The sequence below is a fragment of the Gossypium raimondii genome, chromosome 11 (genome assembly GCF_025698545.1).
Source record: "Gossypium raimondii isolate GPD5lz chromosome 11, ASM2569854v1, whole genome shotgun sequence".
NCBI lineage: Eukaryota > Viridiplantae > Streptophyta > Magnoliopsida > Malvales > Malvaceae > Gossypium > Gossypium raimondii.
The window spans coordinates 26,724,229-26,743,058 of record NC_068575.1 but is presented as its reverse complement, the minus strand read 5'-3'; the positions used below and the strand labels follow the sequence as shown (position 1 = coordinate 26,743,058).

At 35.2% G+C, this 18,830-nt stretch overlaps 1 protein-coding gene and 1 non-coding gene across 2 annotated transcripts; one reads left to right on the top strand and one right to left on the bottom strand.

Moving 5' to 3' along the window:
• Positions 1 to 398: 398 nt before the first annotated feature.
• LOC128035221 (small nucleolar RNA R71) lies at positions 399 to 505 on the top strand. The gene has a single exon (XR_008191621.1). It is a non-coding gene; the product is annotated as a small nucleolar RNA R71 (small nucleolar RNA).
• Positions 506 to 16,600: 16,095 nt separating this feature from the next.
• Positions 16,601 to 18,363, bottom strand: LOC128034769 (uncharacterized). Its single transcript, XM_052623611.1, has 3 exons — positions 18,102 to 18,363; positions 17,551 to 17,861; positions 16,601 to 17,347 (listed from the first exon to the last, which is right to left on the bottom strand). Exons 1-3 carry the CDS (start codon positions 18,361 to 18,363, stop codon positions 16,601 to 16,603), a joined length of 1,320 nt encoding a protein of 439 aa, XP_052479571.1.
• Positions 18,364 to 18,830: the final 467 nt, after the last annotated feature.

Sequence of the window (18,830 nt, the reverse complement as noted above, 5' to 3'; positions counted from 1 at the left end):
GGTTCAACACATAGTACACTGACCCGGGATTTGATAGACAATTCTCAAAAGAATGACCTTCCCTACAGTACATACAGGAAACTACTTCAAACGTACTTGGTGGCTGAGCTACAGAATTATTAGTACTATTAGCGGTTAAGTGTTTTAACATAAAGGAAATAGACAGTACCTAAGCTGATAACGAAGTGAGGGCGTCAACTTCATGAACTCCGGCTACACGTCTTCCTAAAGTTGTTCGATATGTTGGCCATTGATAGTTATTACTCTCGATCCTCTCGATGATCTCATAAGCCTCATTATAAGACTTAGACAAAATTGCACAATTCACGGAAGCATCTACCATCAATCTTGTATTTGCATTGAGACCATAGAATGTCTCCATTTGGATACAATGAGGAATCCGATGATGAGGAAACTTACGAAGTAACTCCTTGAATCTCTCCCAAGCCTCATACAAAGACTCATCATCCAATTGTTGGAAAGTTGTGATCTCGTTCCTTAAATTAGTGTTTTTGCTAGGTGGGAAATACTTAACCAAAAATCTCTCTGCTAATTCTTGCCATATAGATATAGAACTTGGTGGCAATAAATTGAGCCATGCTCCTGCTCGATCTCGCAATGAGTACGGAAATAACTTCAACCTCAGTGCGTCTTCAATTACACTGACTATCTTGAATGAATCACTCACCTTCATAAACAATCGAAGGTGGAGATGTGGATCTTCCATGGGCATACCACTAAATTGGTCCACCATTTGTAGCATTTGAAATATCACTAGTTTCAATTCAAACTGGGGTGCCTCAATATCATGCCTTAAATTTCTGGGTTTAACTCACTGAAAAGTGGCACATCATATTCTCTGATGCATCAATCCCTATCATCAAAAATGAGGTAGGGTTTCGTACATGATCGGCTTCATTACCTTGGTCTTGATTCTGATTTCCAAGGTCCATCTCAACTTGTCTTTGCGCTATTCGTTCACGTCTTCTTTGTCTAAAAGTCCGCTCAATTTTAGGGTCTACAAGGAGTAAATAGATAATTCAGCCTATGCTCATAAACTCCTAAAAAGAAAATCACAAAAATTAAAATGAATAAGTTAGTAATATTAGAATAAATCAAATTGAGAATAAATAATTTCACAAAAAAAATGACTATGGCAACAGTTGACAAACCCCGGCAACGGCGCCAAAAACTTGTAATGCGTAGGTTTGTGCAAGTGTACACAGTTGTTATCAAGTAATAAGTAAGTATCGAGTTATCATCTCCACAGGGATTGTATTTGTGCTAAGTCACTTAATTTGTAAAATTATATTAACAATTTGGTAAATAAAAACACAATATAGTTGAGAAGTGGTGATTAAAATATATTAAACTAAATGCAATGATCCCTAATGCAAACTATCCTAAGTATGCAAACTATATGAATGAAATAGATTTTAGTAAAATTAAACATAATTTGCAACAATTATAACATAAATAAACTAGGACAATTACTTTTATTAAACTCAATTTATTATTAACATGTTTAATAACATTCGAAAAAATATTCCATGGCCACTCGATCTTTCATGAGTTTGGAAACCACATTAGGTCCTTTCGGAGTCCTTTACTTAGTAAATACACATTTTAATAATCCTTATTTACTAAGGGTTTTTTAGCATTCGTGTGAAGTAACAGGGACATGTCAGGTTTGAAACAAATTAATCACACAAATCTGAAAACTATGCAGATAACAGGGCTTGATTAGAGTTGTTATGCAACCTTCAATTTAATCGGGTCAGGATCTAAATTGAGGTGCACATTTCAATTATGTGTCCATTAGTCGTAGTCTGGTCAGGATCGCTCAGCTAATTTAGGTGCATTTCAATCACGTATGAACGAAATACAAACTTGATTTTAATTGAAAACATGATCGATTGAGGCACAAACATTATAAGCATGAATCAAATAAATATTATTTAATCAAAGCAATCATCCTAGCTTAAATAAAATTAAGCTAACATTGTTGTAAACAAGAGCAAAGAACACATAGCAAACATCTTTATATTTAATTAAAGAAAAGAAAGATTAAACCCAATTCAGAGGGGCTGTCACAGAAAACTCTGACTGACGAGGCTATTTCGTTCCTTTACTTTGCTCTTTTGCTGATGGCTCTCCAAGGTGGCCGACCAAGGTTCTTTAAAAGGCTTAATTACTAAAATATCTATGAAGAGATAATGCTAGGCGTGGGAATGGAAAAGGCTAAGAGAATTTGGAAAAAAGAGAGAATGATGCTTGAGAGATGATTGAGGGATGATGAATGATGGAATGAGAGGGTCTTATTTATAAGTGAGGAGAGGGGGATAGTTTGCTAAAAATAGGAGTTTTCATCTTTTGAAGCATCTTCCATGGATGGCCGGCCATAAATTGAGCAAGTTGAGCTAATTTTTTCTTGATTTTTGGTCATTTTCAGTGCCACAACAACTCAAGACTGAGACTCAGTCAAGTGCAAATCTTCTGGTAAATCTCTAATTTCTTCAACTCCTCAAGGACCTTGTGCAATTAAACCAAAGAGTGGTTTATGGATAGCCATGTGCAGCCGAATTTTGGGTTGACCTGGTCTCCAATTTGGACGGTTTTGTAATCCGACAAAGCTATTAGATCTGTCCATAATAAATCAACAAGTTAGAGGACCGAAGAATAAAATTTATCCAATTTAATTAATTAATTAAAAACCCAAATTATTAATTAAATATTTTAAAATGAATTATTAAATATAATTTTATAATTTATTATTTAAGTTAATCATGCATGGCCCACTTTATGTCTTAAAAGATATAATATATTAAAATTACAATAAAATAAGCCATTTATTGCATGAAAACTATATAATAAAGCATAAAATCACATTTTAATAATTTCTATGTCCTAATTCAATATTTTCACATATTTCATTAATTTATTAAACAATTACTTAGTTTTAACAATGAATTTAAGTAAAAAGGTGATAAATTACGTAGGAAAAATCCTATATATTTTTCCGTTTACATTTATCTCATAGGAGAAGCGTGATGTCGGGAACAATATAATCTCAGTTGTCTCATCTCGGAAAATGATTGCGAAGGCTCGAGACACTACCTTTGGCGTATATTTTGGACTCAACAATGATGAGGGAAGACTTTAGAGAAGTGCTAGTGGTGAACGAGTTTCTAGATGTCTTTTTTTGAAGAACTTCCGGGGATACCACAAAACAGAGACATAGAATTCTGAATTGATGTTACGTTAGGAATCACATTATTTCGAGTGCACCGTATAGAATGGCGGCAATAGAACTGAAAGAGTTAAAGACTCAATTGCAAGAATTGCTAGATATATGGAGTTTATTTATATTATTCAAGTATTTTAGTTTATTCGTTCATGCATTCGATTTATTTATTTATTTCAATCAAGCAATTCGCTACTCTATTCGCGATTCGATATTCAATCCATGATTATTCAAATTTATTTTCTCCTCCGAACCAATTGTGTTCTTCACTAATGGATGACATGAGTTGCTAAATACCTTAGGGGAGATTAACTAATGGATGGGGATGTGATTAACGGAGGATTTAGGGTTTTTCGAGAGTGGTTAGTTTGTATGAGTTATGCGTGCTAAAACCACTAGGATTGAAACCCCGGAAGTTATCATAGGCTAGATAAGTCAAATCGTGTAAATCATAATTTATCCGGTTGAGAAAGTGAGGTTGGAAGATAAGCGGTATCAACAAATCGATTAGTTAATTAGAGACCGGGAGGTAATAGTTGGTTAATCGGTAGCTAATCCACCCTAAAACTCTAACCAAAAGTTAGTTACAAACCCTAAAGCGAATTAATCATCCTAATTGGTTTATTGATTTTAAGTCATTTGTTTATTTTTCTTATTTATTTTTCAACAAATCAATTTATTTTATGGTTCATCACGAGGCTATTTCGTTCCTTTACTTTGCTCTTTTGTTGATGGCTCTCCAAGGTGGCCGACCAAGGTTCTTTAAAAGGCTTAATTACTAAAATATCTATGAAGAGATAATGCTAGGCGTGGAATGGAAAAGGCTAAGAGAATTTGGAAAAAGAGAATGATGCTTGAGAGATGATTGAGGATGATGAATGATGGAATGAGAGGGTCTTATTTATAAGTGAGGAGAGGGGATAGTTTGCTAAAATAGGAGTTTTCATCTTTTGAAGCATCTTCCATGGATGGCCGGCCATAAATTGAGCAAGTTGAGCTAATTTTTCTTGATTTTGGTCATTTTCGATTACCACAACAACTCAAGACTGAGACTCAGTCAAGTGCAAATCTTCTGGTAAATCTCTAATTTCTTCAACTCCTCAAGGACCTTGTGCAATTAAACCAAAGAGTGGTTTATGGATAGCCATGTGCAGCCGAATTTTGGGTTGACCTGGTCTCCAATTTGGACGGTTTTGTAATCCGACAAAGCTATTAGATCAGTCCATAATAAATCAACAAGTTAGAGGACCGAAGAATAAAATTTATCCAATTTAATTAATTAATTAAAAACCCAAATTATTAATTAAATATTTTAAAATGAATTATTAAATATAATTTTATAATTTATTATTTAAGTTAATCATGCATGGCCCACTTTATGTCTTAAAAGATATAATATATTAAAATTACAATAAAATAAGCCATTTATTGCATGAAAACTATATAATAAAGCATAAAATCACATTTTAATAATTTCTATGTCCTAATTCAATATTTTCACATATTTCATTAATTTATTAAACAATTACTTAGTTTTAACAATGAATTTAAGTAAAAAGGTGATAAATTACGTAGGAAAAATCCTATATATTTTTCCGTTTACATTTATCTCATAGGAGAAGCGTGATGTCGGGAACAATATAATCTCAGTTGTCTCATCTCGGAAAATGATTGCGAAGGCTCGAGACACTACCTTTGGCGTATATTTTGGACTCAACAATGATGAGGGAAGACTTTAGAGAAGTGCTAGTGGTGAACGAGTTTCTAGATGTCTTTTTTTGAAGAACTTCCGGGGATACCACAAAACAGAGACATAGAATTCTGAATTGATGTTACGTTAGGAACTGTTACTATTTCGAGTGCACCGTATAGAATGGCGGCAATAGAACTGAAAGAGTTAAAGACTCAATTGCAAGAATTGCTAGATATATGGAGTTTATTTATATTATTCAAGTATTTTAGTTTATTCGTTCATGCATTCGATTTATTTATTTATTTCAATCAAGCAATTCGCTACTCTATTCGCGATTCGATATTCAATCCATGATTATTCAAATTTATTTTCTCCTCCGAACCAATTGTGTTCTTCACTAATGGATGACATGAGTTGCTAAATACCTTAGGGGAGATTAACTAATGGATGGGGATGTGATTAACGGAGGATTTAGGGTTTTTCGAGAGTGGTTAGTTTGTATGAGTTATGCGTGCTAAAACCACTAGGATTGAAACCCTCGGAAGTTATCATAGGCTAGATAAGTCAAATCGTGTAAATCATAATTTATCCTGGTTGAGAAAGTGAGGTTGGAAGATAAGCGAGTATCAACAAATCGATTAGTTAATTAGAGACCGGGAGGTAATAGTTGGTTAATCGGTAGCTAATCCACCCTAAAACTCTAACCAAAAGTTAGTTACAAACCCTAAAGCGAATTAATCATCCTAATTGGTTTATTGATTTTAAGTCATTTGTTTATTTTTCTTATTTATTTTTCAACAAATCAATTTATTTTATGGTTCATCATAATATAGTAATTAATTACTACTACTTAGACTTATTATTGTAAAATTGTAACATGATTTTCAAGATTTATTTCAACCTCCCTTAGGTACATCCTTGAAATACATCCAAGGTATTTCGTTGTACAACCAATATTACAATTTGACCCGTGCACTTGTAGACACTGACGTTATAATCTCTCATAATTTTAGTGTTATATTTTGCTATAAATAATAACTTGTTTATAGGCAGTCAAGTTGTTGGCGCCGTTGCCGAGGAGGTTTCAACAATAAATCATGAAAATATTTTTTGCAACTAATAAGAAAAGTAGAAATATTAAACCCTATAGATATGATTTTTTTATTTTATTAAATTTAGAGGAGGAACATCATGGCAACTCTGATGGGGAAACTATATTCGAAATAAATCAGCTAAAACCTATTATTGCCCAGCCAGTAATGAGCACAATTCCATTTGAGATTAATCCCTCCTTATTCACATGACTATCAACTAATATGAAGTTTAACGACGATTCAACGATGGAACTGGTGGCTTTTCTTTTACAGTTTGAACAAATACGTATAACGATGAGCTATGCTGGAGTTTAAGAATAAGCAATCAAGTTACTACTGATACCTTTTTCCTTGGGAGGCCAAATCCGAGAATGGTTAGAAGCATTACCTACGGGGACTGTTACAACATGGGAAGAGTTTATGCAATGGTTCCTACGAAGGATAAAACCAGTGGCCGTATGGTTAAAGAGAAATGACAAATTGCTGAAAATCAAATAGACATTTGAAACGCTTAGTCAAGCATAGGACATATTCAAAATAATTTTGTGAAAGGCATTAGAAAGTGGAATCCATAAATTTATTTAATTGCAGCACTTTTATGTAGGTTTAGATCAGGAGAGAAAAGAACAAGTTGATGCGATGGTTGGAGTAAATGTGTGGTCAAAAACTACTCAAGAAATTGTTATGCTTCTTGAAATAGTGAGCAACAACGATTATACTTCAAATGTTGAAGAAATTCTAGAAAATGATTTTTTTGATACACTGTTCGAGAAGTAGTTGGAATACATCTATCAACTAGATTGGAAAAAAATACAAGGAATCTCTGCGTTAGTCAGAAAATCTTCCAACCAAGATGATTTCCTCAATTGTCAAACCATCAGTATTGGAATTAAAGCATCTTCCTGTACATTTTAAATATGTGTATTTGGACGATAACGATACTTTACCAGTAATCATTGCAATAGACTTATCAATCGAATAGGACAAAGTGCTTTTGGATGTACTTAAAGCTCATGAGAAAGCTATGGGTGGAATATTATTGACACTAAAAGAATTAATCAAATTTTATGCTAGCATAAAAGAGGATTGGATGAAGGGAAGAAGCTAGTGGTCAACGCTCAGCGACGCCTTAATCTAGTAATGAAAGAGGTGGTCAAGAAGGAGCTAATTAAGTGGTTAAATGTTGGAATTTTCTACCCTATCTTCGATAGTGAATGGGTAACTCCAACACAATGTGTTCCAAAAAAAAGAGGACTTACAGGAAATTAAAAACCGCAACAAAAAAGATCACTACATGTTGTTGTTTATAGACCAAATGCTCAATGGATTGGTTAGAAAGGAATACTATTGTTTCCTGGATGGATATTCCGGATATCATCAAACCCTTGTCCATCCAGATGATCAAGAAAAAACTATGTTCACATGTCCATTTGGAACGTATGCCTTTTGAAGGATGCCATTTTGATTATGTGACGCTCCAGTGACATTCATGCGTTGTATAACTACAATATTTGCCGACATGCTAGAATAAGGATTTGACATATTCACGGATGATTTTTCTATTTATGGAGATTCATTCATGGAGTGTTTCCACAACCTCAAACGGGTTTTAACAGGATTTGAAGAAACTAATTTGTGCTCAACTAGGAAAAATGTCATTTCATGGTAAAAGAAGGGTCGTTCTTAGGCATCAAATTTAGAAGAAAGGACTGGAAGTCGATGTGGCCAAGATTGAAGTAATAGAGAAGCTAACACATCCAAAAAATGTTTGAGGAGTGAAAATATTCTAGGACATGACAGATTTTACAGACAATTCATAAAAGATTTTGCACAAGTCTAAAAGCCATTAAGTTAGCCGATGCAACAAGATATGCCCTTCAAGTTCAATGAAAAGTGCATCGAGTGTTTCATTGTTCCTAAATAGAAATTAGTCTTAGCACACATTATAGTCAGTCCTCTGTGATTATGTGTGATGTGAGTGATCACGCAGTTGCAACAGTCTTGGGACAAGACAAAGACAAGGTTCTTCATGCCATTCATTATGGAAGTAAGATACGTAATCTAGCTCAATGGAGTTACACTACCTCAGAGAAAGAAATGTTAGCAGTTGTATTTTCATGTGAAAGATCCAGACCATATCTGACGGCGAACCGATTTTATGTCTATACAAACCACTCAACAGTGAAGTACGTGATAAAGAAAAAAGAAACAAAAGTAAGACTAATGAGATGGATGTTACTCTTGCGAAAGTTTGATTTATGGATTTTGGATAGAAAAGGGACGAAAAATCATGTGGCCAATCATTTGTCACGATTGAAATTAGAAACTAAAGGAAAAAAAGAGTTGGAAGTAAATGAGAACTTCGTTGATGAATAGTTTTTCCAACTCAAAATAATTTCTAAAACACATTGGTATGCAAACATTGTCAATTATTTAGCCCAAGGCATTTTCCCGGTGGACACAACATGAGCACAGATAAAGAACATTAAGTATGATGCCAGAAAACATATATGAGAGGAATCATATGTTTTTTTGGCAATGTGTCAATTAGATAATCTAGAGTTGCGTAGTTGAAGAAGAGGTTGATGATATTCTAATGGGATCACATACATCTCCATGCAAAGGCAACTTCGGAAGTAAGAGAATGGCACAAAATGTTCTATAATCTGGATTGTATTGGCCTACTTGAAATAAAGACACTTATGAATTTGTGCAAAGATGTGACACATGCCAAAAAATAGGGAACATTTCGAGAATGGATGAGATGCCACAAAATTTTGGAAGTAGAGATCTTTGACGTCTGGGGCATAGATTTTATAGGACCATTTCCTAATTCCTTTTGAAACCAATATACTCTTCTTGCATTGGATTATGTATCAAAGAGGGTAGAAGCAATTGCTCTACCAATTAATGATACTAAAGAAGTGGTGAAATTCTTGTAGAAGAACATATTTGCAAGATTCTAAACCTCGAGAGGCTTAACCAGTGATAAAGGTTCTCATTTTTGCAATCGATAATTGGACATTGCACTAGCCAAATACAATTTCAAGCATGAAATTACTACAACGTATCTGTAACACCCAAAAATTTTAGTTTTTGAATTGTTGAAAATTATCAAAATGAGTAATCTGGTTCAATGTTCGGAGTAGTTGTGAAAGGTTTTGGGTTCAAATCATTTCTCTTGAATTTTTGTTACTTTTGTCCAAACCTTATCCTTGAACTACTGCCTTCAATGTTATTTTTGCTCAGCTAATAACAGAATGAGTCTACTGATCCAGTGGTAAGGCTTTAGGTTACCCAGAGGTTTTATGTTTGATTCCCTGTGTGTGTGAGGTGGAAAATATATATGCTAATTCCCAATCGGTGCTGCCCATGTGGCAGTGTTTGGGTTGAGTTTGAATTCTGGAATCTAATAAGTGGTTAGTAGTGGGATTTTATTTTTTATTTATCCTTCAAAAAGTTCCCAAAATCTTTCCCACTTTTCCCACACTCTCTTTCTCTTTCCCCTTTTTTCGTCCATTCAGTCACTTTTCCTAAATTTTCCTATTTCATTTTTCATTCCTCCTTACTCTACTCAACATAATTATCCCCTCTTCATAACTACTTTTTATGTTCTTTCTCTATTTTTTTCGAACCCTGTGCTAGTATGGCACGAATTCCATTATTTGAATCCTTTTCGGTTGTTCCAATTTTTGGTGCTGGCTGTGCATGTCTGGGTATTGGGTAAGACTATAATTCCTTTTGGTTGATGTGGTAATTTGTTGTTATTAACTTCTTTTCAAAGAAAGTGGTTCTACAACTGGTCTTAGTGTTTAATTTATGTGTTTTGATTCAATTAGGAGAAAATCCTGAGATGGTTGATTCTTCCACAAATTAAGATTTTATTTAGGTTATTGTTTCATTCAAGGGTAAATGATTTCGCTATTGTAGGGGTTCTTTTTTCGATAATTAAGTTCACTTTTTGATGGTTGTTACAAATTAGTGAATAAGTTTTGGTAAAATTGTTGCGAAATGGTGAGTTTTAATTGACATTTTAGGTACTGGAATCCTCGTAGAGGTATAAGCATTGAAACTGACCAAGTGTGTAACGAAAAATAATGAAAATAAACAAATGGTACGATTTCAAGAAGTGGACTATTGACTTCACACGGTTGTGTGCTAAACCCTATGCCATATCATGTGGGCCACACGGGCTGGGTTAGTTGGGCCATATGGGCCACACTATAGTATTGATACGTGATTTGTATTTAGCTACTTCATACGGTCCGTGCTGTATGAAAAAATGACTCTAAAACATGAATTCTGTTATACTGTGACTGAATGTGATATAGATATTGTATGTGTTATAAGTCCTAGCATGTCTAAAATGCGAAATTCATATATGTTATGTAATCTAAAATTCTGATAGCATGTTTGATGTGAAAAGCATGCAAGAAATATATGCATTTGATATCTGTTAGTATGTGCATGTGCATTGGGGTGGGGTAATAATGTGATGGAAAATGTGTTGGTTGTTTAATAATCTACCTTATCTGGTGGTTTGAACCACGTATATCTGTTCTGGTGGCTTGACCACATATCTGATCTAGTAGCTTGATTGTATTAATCAAAAAAGTTACATATGCTCACTTATAATTGTGAGGGGTTGGATGGGTACACATTACCCTAACTGGTGTATAGGTATGGTCAGAAATGGTGTGTAGCAGATAAGGGGAGGATTTGTATTTGTATCTAGATCTGAATATGTGTCTAATTATGCATCTGTATTTGACTATGAAAATGTATCTGATTTTATATCTAAACTGCAACTGTATGCATATCTATACTTTGTGTATATATGATATGTTTGTTGGGTTGAGTTATACACTGAGCTTGTTAGTTCACCCTTTTGGTTGTTTCTTCCCAAGTAATCAGCAAACCTAGGATTGGACAACGCACGAGAACTAGGAACTGGGTCCTAGATAAGTATGGTTAGACTAAGAACCTAAACGGTTTATAACTTAAAGAAATTTCACTGCGAATCGAAACAATCACTTAAATGGTTTTCTAAAACAATAATAGCATAAATGGTTTTTAACGAGGATTTTTTGTTAGAACTAGAAAACAAATTATCGAGGCTAACAATGCTTTACCTTACGTTTACAAATTAGATTTTTAAATTTTTTGGGTTTTCAAACGAGTTGGTGTAACTTATCTAGATTCAGAAATAGCGTCCCGGTCGGATTTGAGGTCTTACATTTGGTGGTATTAGAGCCAGATTCAAAAGTCGGGATGTAATTTTTGGTTTAATTTTTTTAATAAAAAGTGTTTTAAGCAGTTTGCATTTTTTATTTAATTTAACTAAATAAGTTTATAAAAATTGAATTCGAGTCATTGGCGTCGATCTTGTAAGTACTTCTACTTTGCTATATTTGATAATCTAGTAAAAACTCTAGTGCTAGAATTACCTTACCTTAGCTAAATATTATGACAACTATAATAACTTCTAATAAAACTTTAGACTTAGGGTTTTCAATAATAAACCTTAGCTAATGCATAAAATTCTAAATTTTAAGAAACTTAGCATAATGAGTACGCGTAGAACCCAATACGTGGTACTCATGGGTGCGATGGGCACCATAGAGGGGCTCAAGTTGAGCCATCTTCGTTGGGCAGCATTCTTAATTTAGAGACAACTGAGACAATAGAGACATCTACCATAGAGATTGAGTCCAAGAGCCAGATTGTAAGGGATGACGCACTGTCCCAAGCTAAGTTGATAGTACTTCAGAAGGTCCCTAGGGCCCAAACTAAATTTGGGAGCCGAGGGTCGATTATTGAATGACTTCGGTCTAATGGGGTAGAATTAGTTAGGGCTACCGTTGGGATCACCCCAACTGTGGCTAAGTACTGGTTGGAGGCCACCTAGCGAATAATGAATTATTTGGATTGTACCCCCGAGCAAAAACTAAAGGGTGCGGTATCTTTGCTTCGCGATGAAGTATACCAGTGGTGGCTACCTGTTGAGCGGGGTACTCAGTTGAGCAAGTTACTAAGGATTTCTTTCAGAGCATCTTCAAGAAGATGTACGTGGGGGCGAGATATATCGTTGCCCATAGGCTTCATTTCATTGGGTTGACTTAGAGTAAGAGATCTGTGGTTGTGTATGAGGTCGAATTCCTAAGACTTAGTAGGTATGCTAAGAGTTTGGTAGCGATAGACTATGATAAGAGTGTTCAATTTGAGGACGGGATCAGGTATAATATTAAGGTGCTGGTATCTCCGTAGCAGGAGCAGGTCTTCAAAACATTAGTGGAGAAGGCAAAGATTATTAAAGAGAGTAAGCACGTGGAGCACGAAAAGAGAGATCAGGAAAGAGGTAGGAGAAAGAACAAGAGTGATGTGGGTCCCTCTAGTTTAGCTCAGTGGCCCAAGATACTGGCCAAGTCTGATAGGCCTCATTAAGTTTAGGCAACTGTAGGAATTGTTGGTATTCCAATTTGTGGGGACTGTGGTAGACGTCATTCAGGTGAGTGTTGGAGAAGGTTGGGAGCTTGTCTTCGATGCAATTCTATAGAGCACCATATTAAGGATTGTCCGTATAGAGTAGATCAGATGCAAGCTCCGATTCAAGGTTCGCTTTAGCCATAGAGGGCAGTACAACAGCAACCTAGGGGTCGTGGCCAGGCTTGGGGTTGTAATGGTTTAGGTTGTAGAAAGAGAACTTTGGGAAAAGGTGCTAATTAGAGTGAGGCAAGACAACCTACATTAAGGTATGCAACAAGACGTCGTGAGATTGGAGATGCGATTGATGTGATAGCTGGTACGTTTTTTATTTATTCTCTTCGCTACTTCGCATTGATTGATATTGGCTCAACACATTCATATGTAGCTAGTTTTGTTTTGTTAATCTGGGTGTCGTATCCCATATATGTTTTTTAAAATTGTTGTGCAAAAATAGAAACAATGAAAGGTGTAGTCTAGTGGTAGAAAGCCCCTAAGCTATCTAGGAGGCCTATAGTTCACATCCCTTTGCTTCCTTATATTTATTAATTTATTTGCACACTTTTCCCATGCGCATTAAAGCATTACCGTCCAACCCCCATTGTTGCCTTAATTAGTTTAATCCCTTTCCCCTTTTATGGGTCAAACTTGCCATACGTTGTGGAGCATGATCCCCTTTTATGCTCCTATGTTCCCTCTCCTTCCTTTCACCTCATCATTGCAAAAAATCAAGTGTCGACCACCCTAAAACACTCTATTGTCATCCACCCCTCTCACTCTCTCTTTTTTTTCTTTTCTTTTTCCTTTCCTCTCCACACCATTTTCTTTCATTTTTCAAAAAACAACCACCACCTAAAATTCCTCCACCGCGAGCTATAGCTTCATCACCTCCTCACCACCATCCAAGGTTCTCTGCTCCTCTTATTTTCCTTCGATCACTACTCTTCACCGTTATCGTCACCGCTGTGAACCACCGCGGACAGCCATGAGAAAACCTTCTTCTACCATTCATTTTCTTTTATTTTCTCTCTCAATATTGTGATCGAACCCACCCATTCCTTTTTATATTTTTTTCTCATTTCATTGGACCATCATCGGACCATCATCGCCGTCGTCACCGATGCCATTTTTTGCCTAGTTTTAGTTTTCCCTTTTCTCTTTCCCTTTCTCTTTTGATCTCTCCTATCTCTTCTAAGGATTTAATCATCCTATTTTATTTATTTTATGACCAATACTGATCGATCATATCATCCTTGTAGGTTGTTAAACCTCTCCGCTCCTTCACCAAGATTCATCATCAATGTCATTCTGTTATCGAGTAGTGTAAGTAAATGAAAAGTATTAAGAATATTCATTTCCCTTTATATTTTTCCCTCATAGTCGAAAGGTATGAAGATACTTTCATTCTTCATGTGTTGATGTCATGTACCTATGTTCTTTGAAGGACCAAATGCCGCTAATCCATAAAATCATTAGTGTGACAACGAGGGCAATGGATCCATGTTTTGATTTAAGGGTGAGTAGTTGGTGAGATTTATTTCAATAATCAATCTTTTAGTAATAAACCATATCCGATGGATCTATACTAAAATGCATATTTTGTACATTAGATTCATCTACCGGGTTTAGATCTAAGCGAAATCTCTCCTAATAATATTGCGGCAATTAAATCTACAATATAATATGTGGGATCTAAATCTTTAATAATATGTTATTAAAGAACTAGTTAAGAGTACGCCAAGTACTCTAAGAGGAGTGAAAAACTCATCGAAAGGAAATCCAAGTAAGAGATGTTAATCCTTTAGTTTCATGAAAAGCATGATTTGTGATGTGTTGATGTATGTGATGATGACATGTGTGCAAATCTCATCTCTATGTTATGTGATACATAGCTTAATTGATATGTTGAAGATTTAAATATGTGTTATATATATGTGTGTGATGAGATCCATGATTTAATATGAAAAATATATTTAAGCATGCTAAAGTGTGTAAAAAGCGAATAATATGTCGATCGGCTTTTTAACATCACAGTAATAATGTGCAAGCGTACACTGTCGATACCAGTATAGTAGACAGATATGAGTCTGTCGGATATCGATCCCATGAGGATGGTTGTCTTTTGTTTATCAATGTTAGTGCAGTAAATAGATAGAAACGAGACAAATTGTGAGAGTAGTTGTCGAAGCAATAACTTAAAAACAATAAGATAAAATACGATAATGATAAACTGGGATCCCAAAAGTGAAGATTCAACAGAATACTAAGTGCTCACAAGGTATAAAAGAATAGGTGATTGTCGATGCATTAAATTTCAATGAATATATTACCAAGTTTAACTCTTATATTTAATCTAAGACTTAAACATGCACATTAACCACACCTTCCGATGATGGCAATGGATCACTATTAAGAACAAGTGGATTAAATTCCTCTAATCCTCAAGCAACTTTCTTTGTCATGCTTGCTAGCTTGAACTGTCGCTACACTTTTTAGTGTCAATAACCGTAATAACACTTCTCTGCTAAAAACATTCAAACCCAAAGATTAAACAGTAGAAACAAGATTGAATAAAATAACATTTAACCCATAAATCATGTATACTTCCGTACAAAAATGAAATAGAAAGTAATCACCAGCGTTTAGAAAAGAAATATAAAACAAAAAGTGGAGAGTACTATTCCTAGAAAATCTCGACTTGATCTCTAAACTCCCTCTTGTGTCGTACTCAGGGCTCTTCGTTAAGAGCTAATCTACATCCCTTTCATGTCAGTTCACCCGTAAGAGGCTTAAGCTGCCATAGCTGAAAAGCATCAAAAGACAGGTTGAAGAAGATAATACCCTAAAAAGCCTCATTTTTTTTCTTTTTCATGTGAATATTTGTATTCTTCCAAATAGTATAGGTGTCCTTTCATTAGAATCATGCTGCCTCTGAACGTACAAGTTGCTTATACCAGAATGGACAGCTCACACATTTTTATTCTTATCTGGACATCTGCTAGGTGTGGCGACAATTTTAGGTGCAATCTAGGAATACTTATTCAGCGACATTAGTACCAAAACATGACGAAATTAAGGAAAAATGGGTTAAGATCCACTGAGTTATAAAATGCAATTTACTGAAATAAAAATGCTAAAATATGTGCTAAAGATAACTAAATGGGGACAACTTAACCAATAAGTAGGGAGAAAACATATGGTCTTTCTAGTACCATCACACCCCCAAACTTGAGTTTTTACTTGTCCTCAAGTAAAACAGAAACTAGCAAGGCAACATAAGAATTCACTAAGGCAAATGATCATTCTACCATAAAACATCAAGCTTCATATTCTACCATAAAACATCAAAATAAACACATTTAACCTATGAGTATTTTTCTAAATATGAACCCTAGGTTAAATTATTGTTAGAATAAGCTAAATTAAGTTATCGAGACTCTAAAAACATAAAGAACATTAAAAACGGGGCTTGGAATCACTTACTATGGAGCTTGGAAGCTTGAAAACCATAAATATGGCTTCCGCCTTGCTGATTTCGATCACCATGGAGAAGATGGACAAAGTTTTGGCTATTTTGGCCTTTTTAATTCTTTTAATTACTAAATTACCAAAATGCCTCCAGATTAAAATTTTCCTATTTCACTTATCTCTTGTCCATTTTTGTCCAACAAGTTAACCAATGGTCTAATTACCATTTAAGGACCTCCAATTTAACAATTGGACACTTCTAACATGTAGAACTCAACTTTTACACTTTTTACAATTTAGTCCTTTTGACTAAATTAAGTGCCCAAACGTCAAAATTTTCGAGCCAAATTTTCATGAAAAAATTTTGTGAAATCGTAGACCATAAAAATATAATGAAAATAAATTTTTTTCTCGTCGAATTTGTGGTCCCGAAACCACTATTCCGACTAGCCCAAAATTCGGGTTGTTACATTATGAATGCAAAAAGATGCACTAATGCCTCAAATATCGAAAATACTCTAAGCAATAGCTTGTGTATGTTGCTTAAGAATATGGACCAATTTCTCTTCTTGAGTTACATCCATTTTTGCAGAGACAATAACTAGGAGAGTATTGTTATCACCAAGAAAAGACGTATTTAAGATGAGTAGGTAGTGGTTTCAATTCTAGAGTAGGAGCTTCGTTGATAGATGGCTTGAAAATTAGAGTTGTTCTATTGGCTAAGTCTAAGGACTCAATCTTCCATCCATGCTTGAGTTCAATATTATTTACTTCAACTATGCTGTCACAATTATCTAAGAATTCATCATTAAATGTCACTGCAAACTCCTCAAAAAGTATTGCGCTTTGGTCATTGAATTCTTCTTGATTTAGATCATCTAGCACATTGACAGTAATGTGCTCATCATTAAATAGTATGGTCAGTTCACCGTTGTAAACATCAATAAGAGTTCGCCCGATGGCTAAAAATGGTCGTCCTAAGATAATGGGAACCTTCTTGTCTACCTTGCAATCTAGTATGATAAAATTAGCCAGAAAAATGAATTTATCCACACGAACTAAGATATCTTGAATTTTCCCTTCAGGTTGAGCCAAGGATCGTTCAGCTATTTGCAATCTCACTGCAGTAGGTTTCATGTTACCAATCCCCAACTTTCTGAAAGTAGATAATGGCATTAGGTTGATGCTAGCTCCCAAGTCACATAAAGCCTTGCCCAAATAATGATTTCCAATTGAACATGGGATAGTAAAACTCCCAGCCTCTTTCATTTTGGGGGGTAACTTATTTGTCAAAACAGCACTACAGCCTTCTGTGAGTGCAATAGTTTCCATATCACTGAGTTTCTTCTTCTTAAACAAGAGCTCCTTCATAAATTTCCCATGATTCAGAATTTTCACAAAAGCGTCTACTAAAGGAATATTGACCTAAAGTTGTTTAGTGTGTTTAGGAACTGTTGATATTGCTTATCTTGCTCATTATCCCTTAATCTTTGTGGAAAAGGTAAAGGTGGAGATACATCTAATTGCACCGACACCTTTGATTGTGTCGAAAATTTTGAGTGTCAAACGTTAGGCATATGAGTGACAATTTGTGGAACTTCTTTATTTGGTACATCAACAAGCTCTTCAAATTCAACCTTCTCACTAGGGATCACTTCACCAGTATCTTGAGGTGCTACAGTAGAGTCTGTAGTCGGCTCTCCAGTTTCTTTACCACTCCTGAGAGTGATAGCCTTGCAGTGTTCTTTCCACCTTGGAATGGGATTTTTCGTGTCACTAGGTAGTGTGCCCAGTGGTCGAGTATTTAGATTCGAAGTAAGTTGTCCTAATTGTGCCTCCAATGCTCGAATAGAAGATGAATTCCCTTGCACAATAGCTTCTGTGTGAGTCATATGCTCCCGTATTAAAGCCTCAAGAGCTGCTATCGGGTCAAAAGGAGAAGCTTGTGTGTACTATTCTCGTCGATGTTCTTGAACATGCTGATTTGGCATTGAAGAGTGTTGTGGCTGCGTCTGATTCTGGTGTGGATGTATTTGGCTTTGTTGTGGATGCATCTGAGTATGCTGATTGTAATTCTGTCGTTGTTGATTGTAATTTCCTTGTCTTGAATTATAATTACCTTGAGTAGATATATTCCCATATTGGAATGTCGTCGCATTTTGTCCAGCATTCTGAGTTCCCCAAGACTGCTGATTACGTGCAGAATTATTATAACAGGTGCCATAAGAATTTTTGCGAATGTTACTAACATAAAAGGAATTCTCTGCATGTTGTGGACAATTTTCATAACTGTGGTTGTTACTGCAAATCTCACAACCAAAGGTAGGAACATCAACTTGTTTAGTGACTTGTATAGGTGCAACGTCACTAATCCCTTGCATATTTTTTTATCATTTTTGCAAGAGAAGAAACTTGAGTAGTAAGTAGAGATATTGCGTCCAATTCAATAACTCCGGGAGTAACTTTTGCTGATGCAGCTCTAGCAATAGGATATTGATAATCATTCTGAGCAATTCTTTCAAGAATTCTAATAGCATCATTATAAGTACAATCCAGCAAAGGACCATTGGCTGATGCGTCGACAAGATTCCTCGTGTGTGAATTCAGCCCATTATGGAAAATCTCAATTTCTGTTTCCTGTTGAATGCCATGCATGGGACAATGTCGAAGCAAATATTTATAATGTTCTCATGTTGTGTGAAGATTCTCATCATCCAGCTGATGGTAACCTGTAATATCATTTCGGAGACGAGCATTCATTATTGACGGGTTAAATCACTAAAAAAATTATGTTGCTAGTGCATTCTAATAAGTAATTGATTCACCATGTAGCCCAAGGAACCAAGTA

What these genes read in the sequence shown, in the direction of transcription:
- LOC128034769 (XM_052623611.1), bottom strand. Translation starts at nt 18,363, where the DNA reads ATGCAAGGGATTAGTGACGTTGCACCTATACAAGTCACTAAACAAGTT. An exon ending in TGGGAATATATCTACTCAAG is followed by an intron (nt 17,862 to 18,101) that starts GTAATTATAATT and finishes TGACTCACACAG; the next exon opens with AAGCTATTGTGCAAGGGAAT. An exon ending in TTGTCACTCATATGCCTAAC is followed by an intron (nt 17,348 to 17,550) that starts GTTTGACACTCA and finishes AAATTTATGAAG; the next exon opens with GAGCTCTTGTTTAAGAAGAA.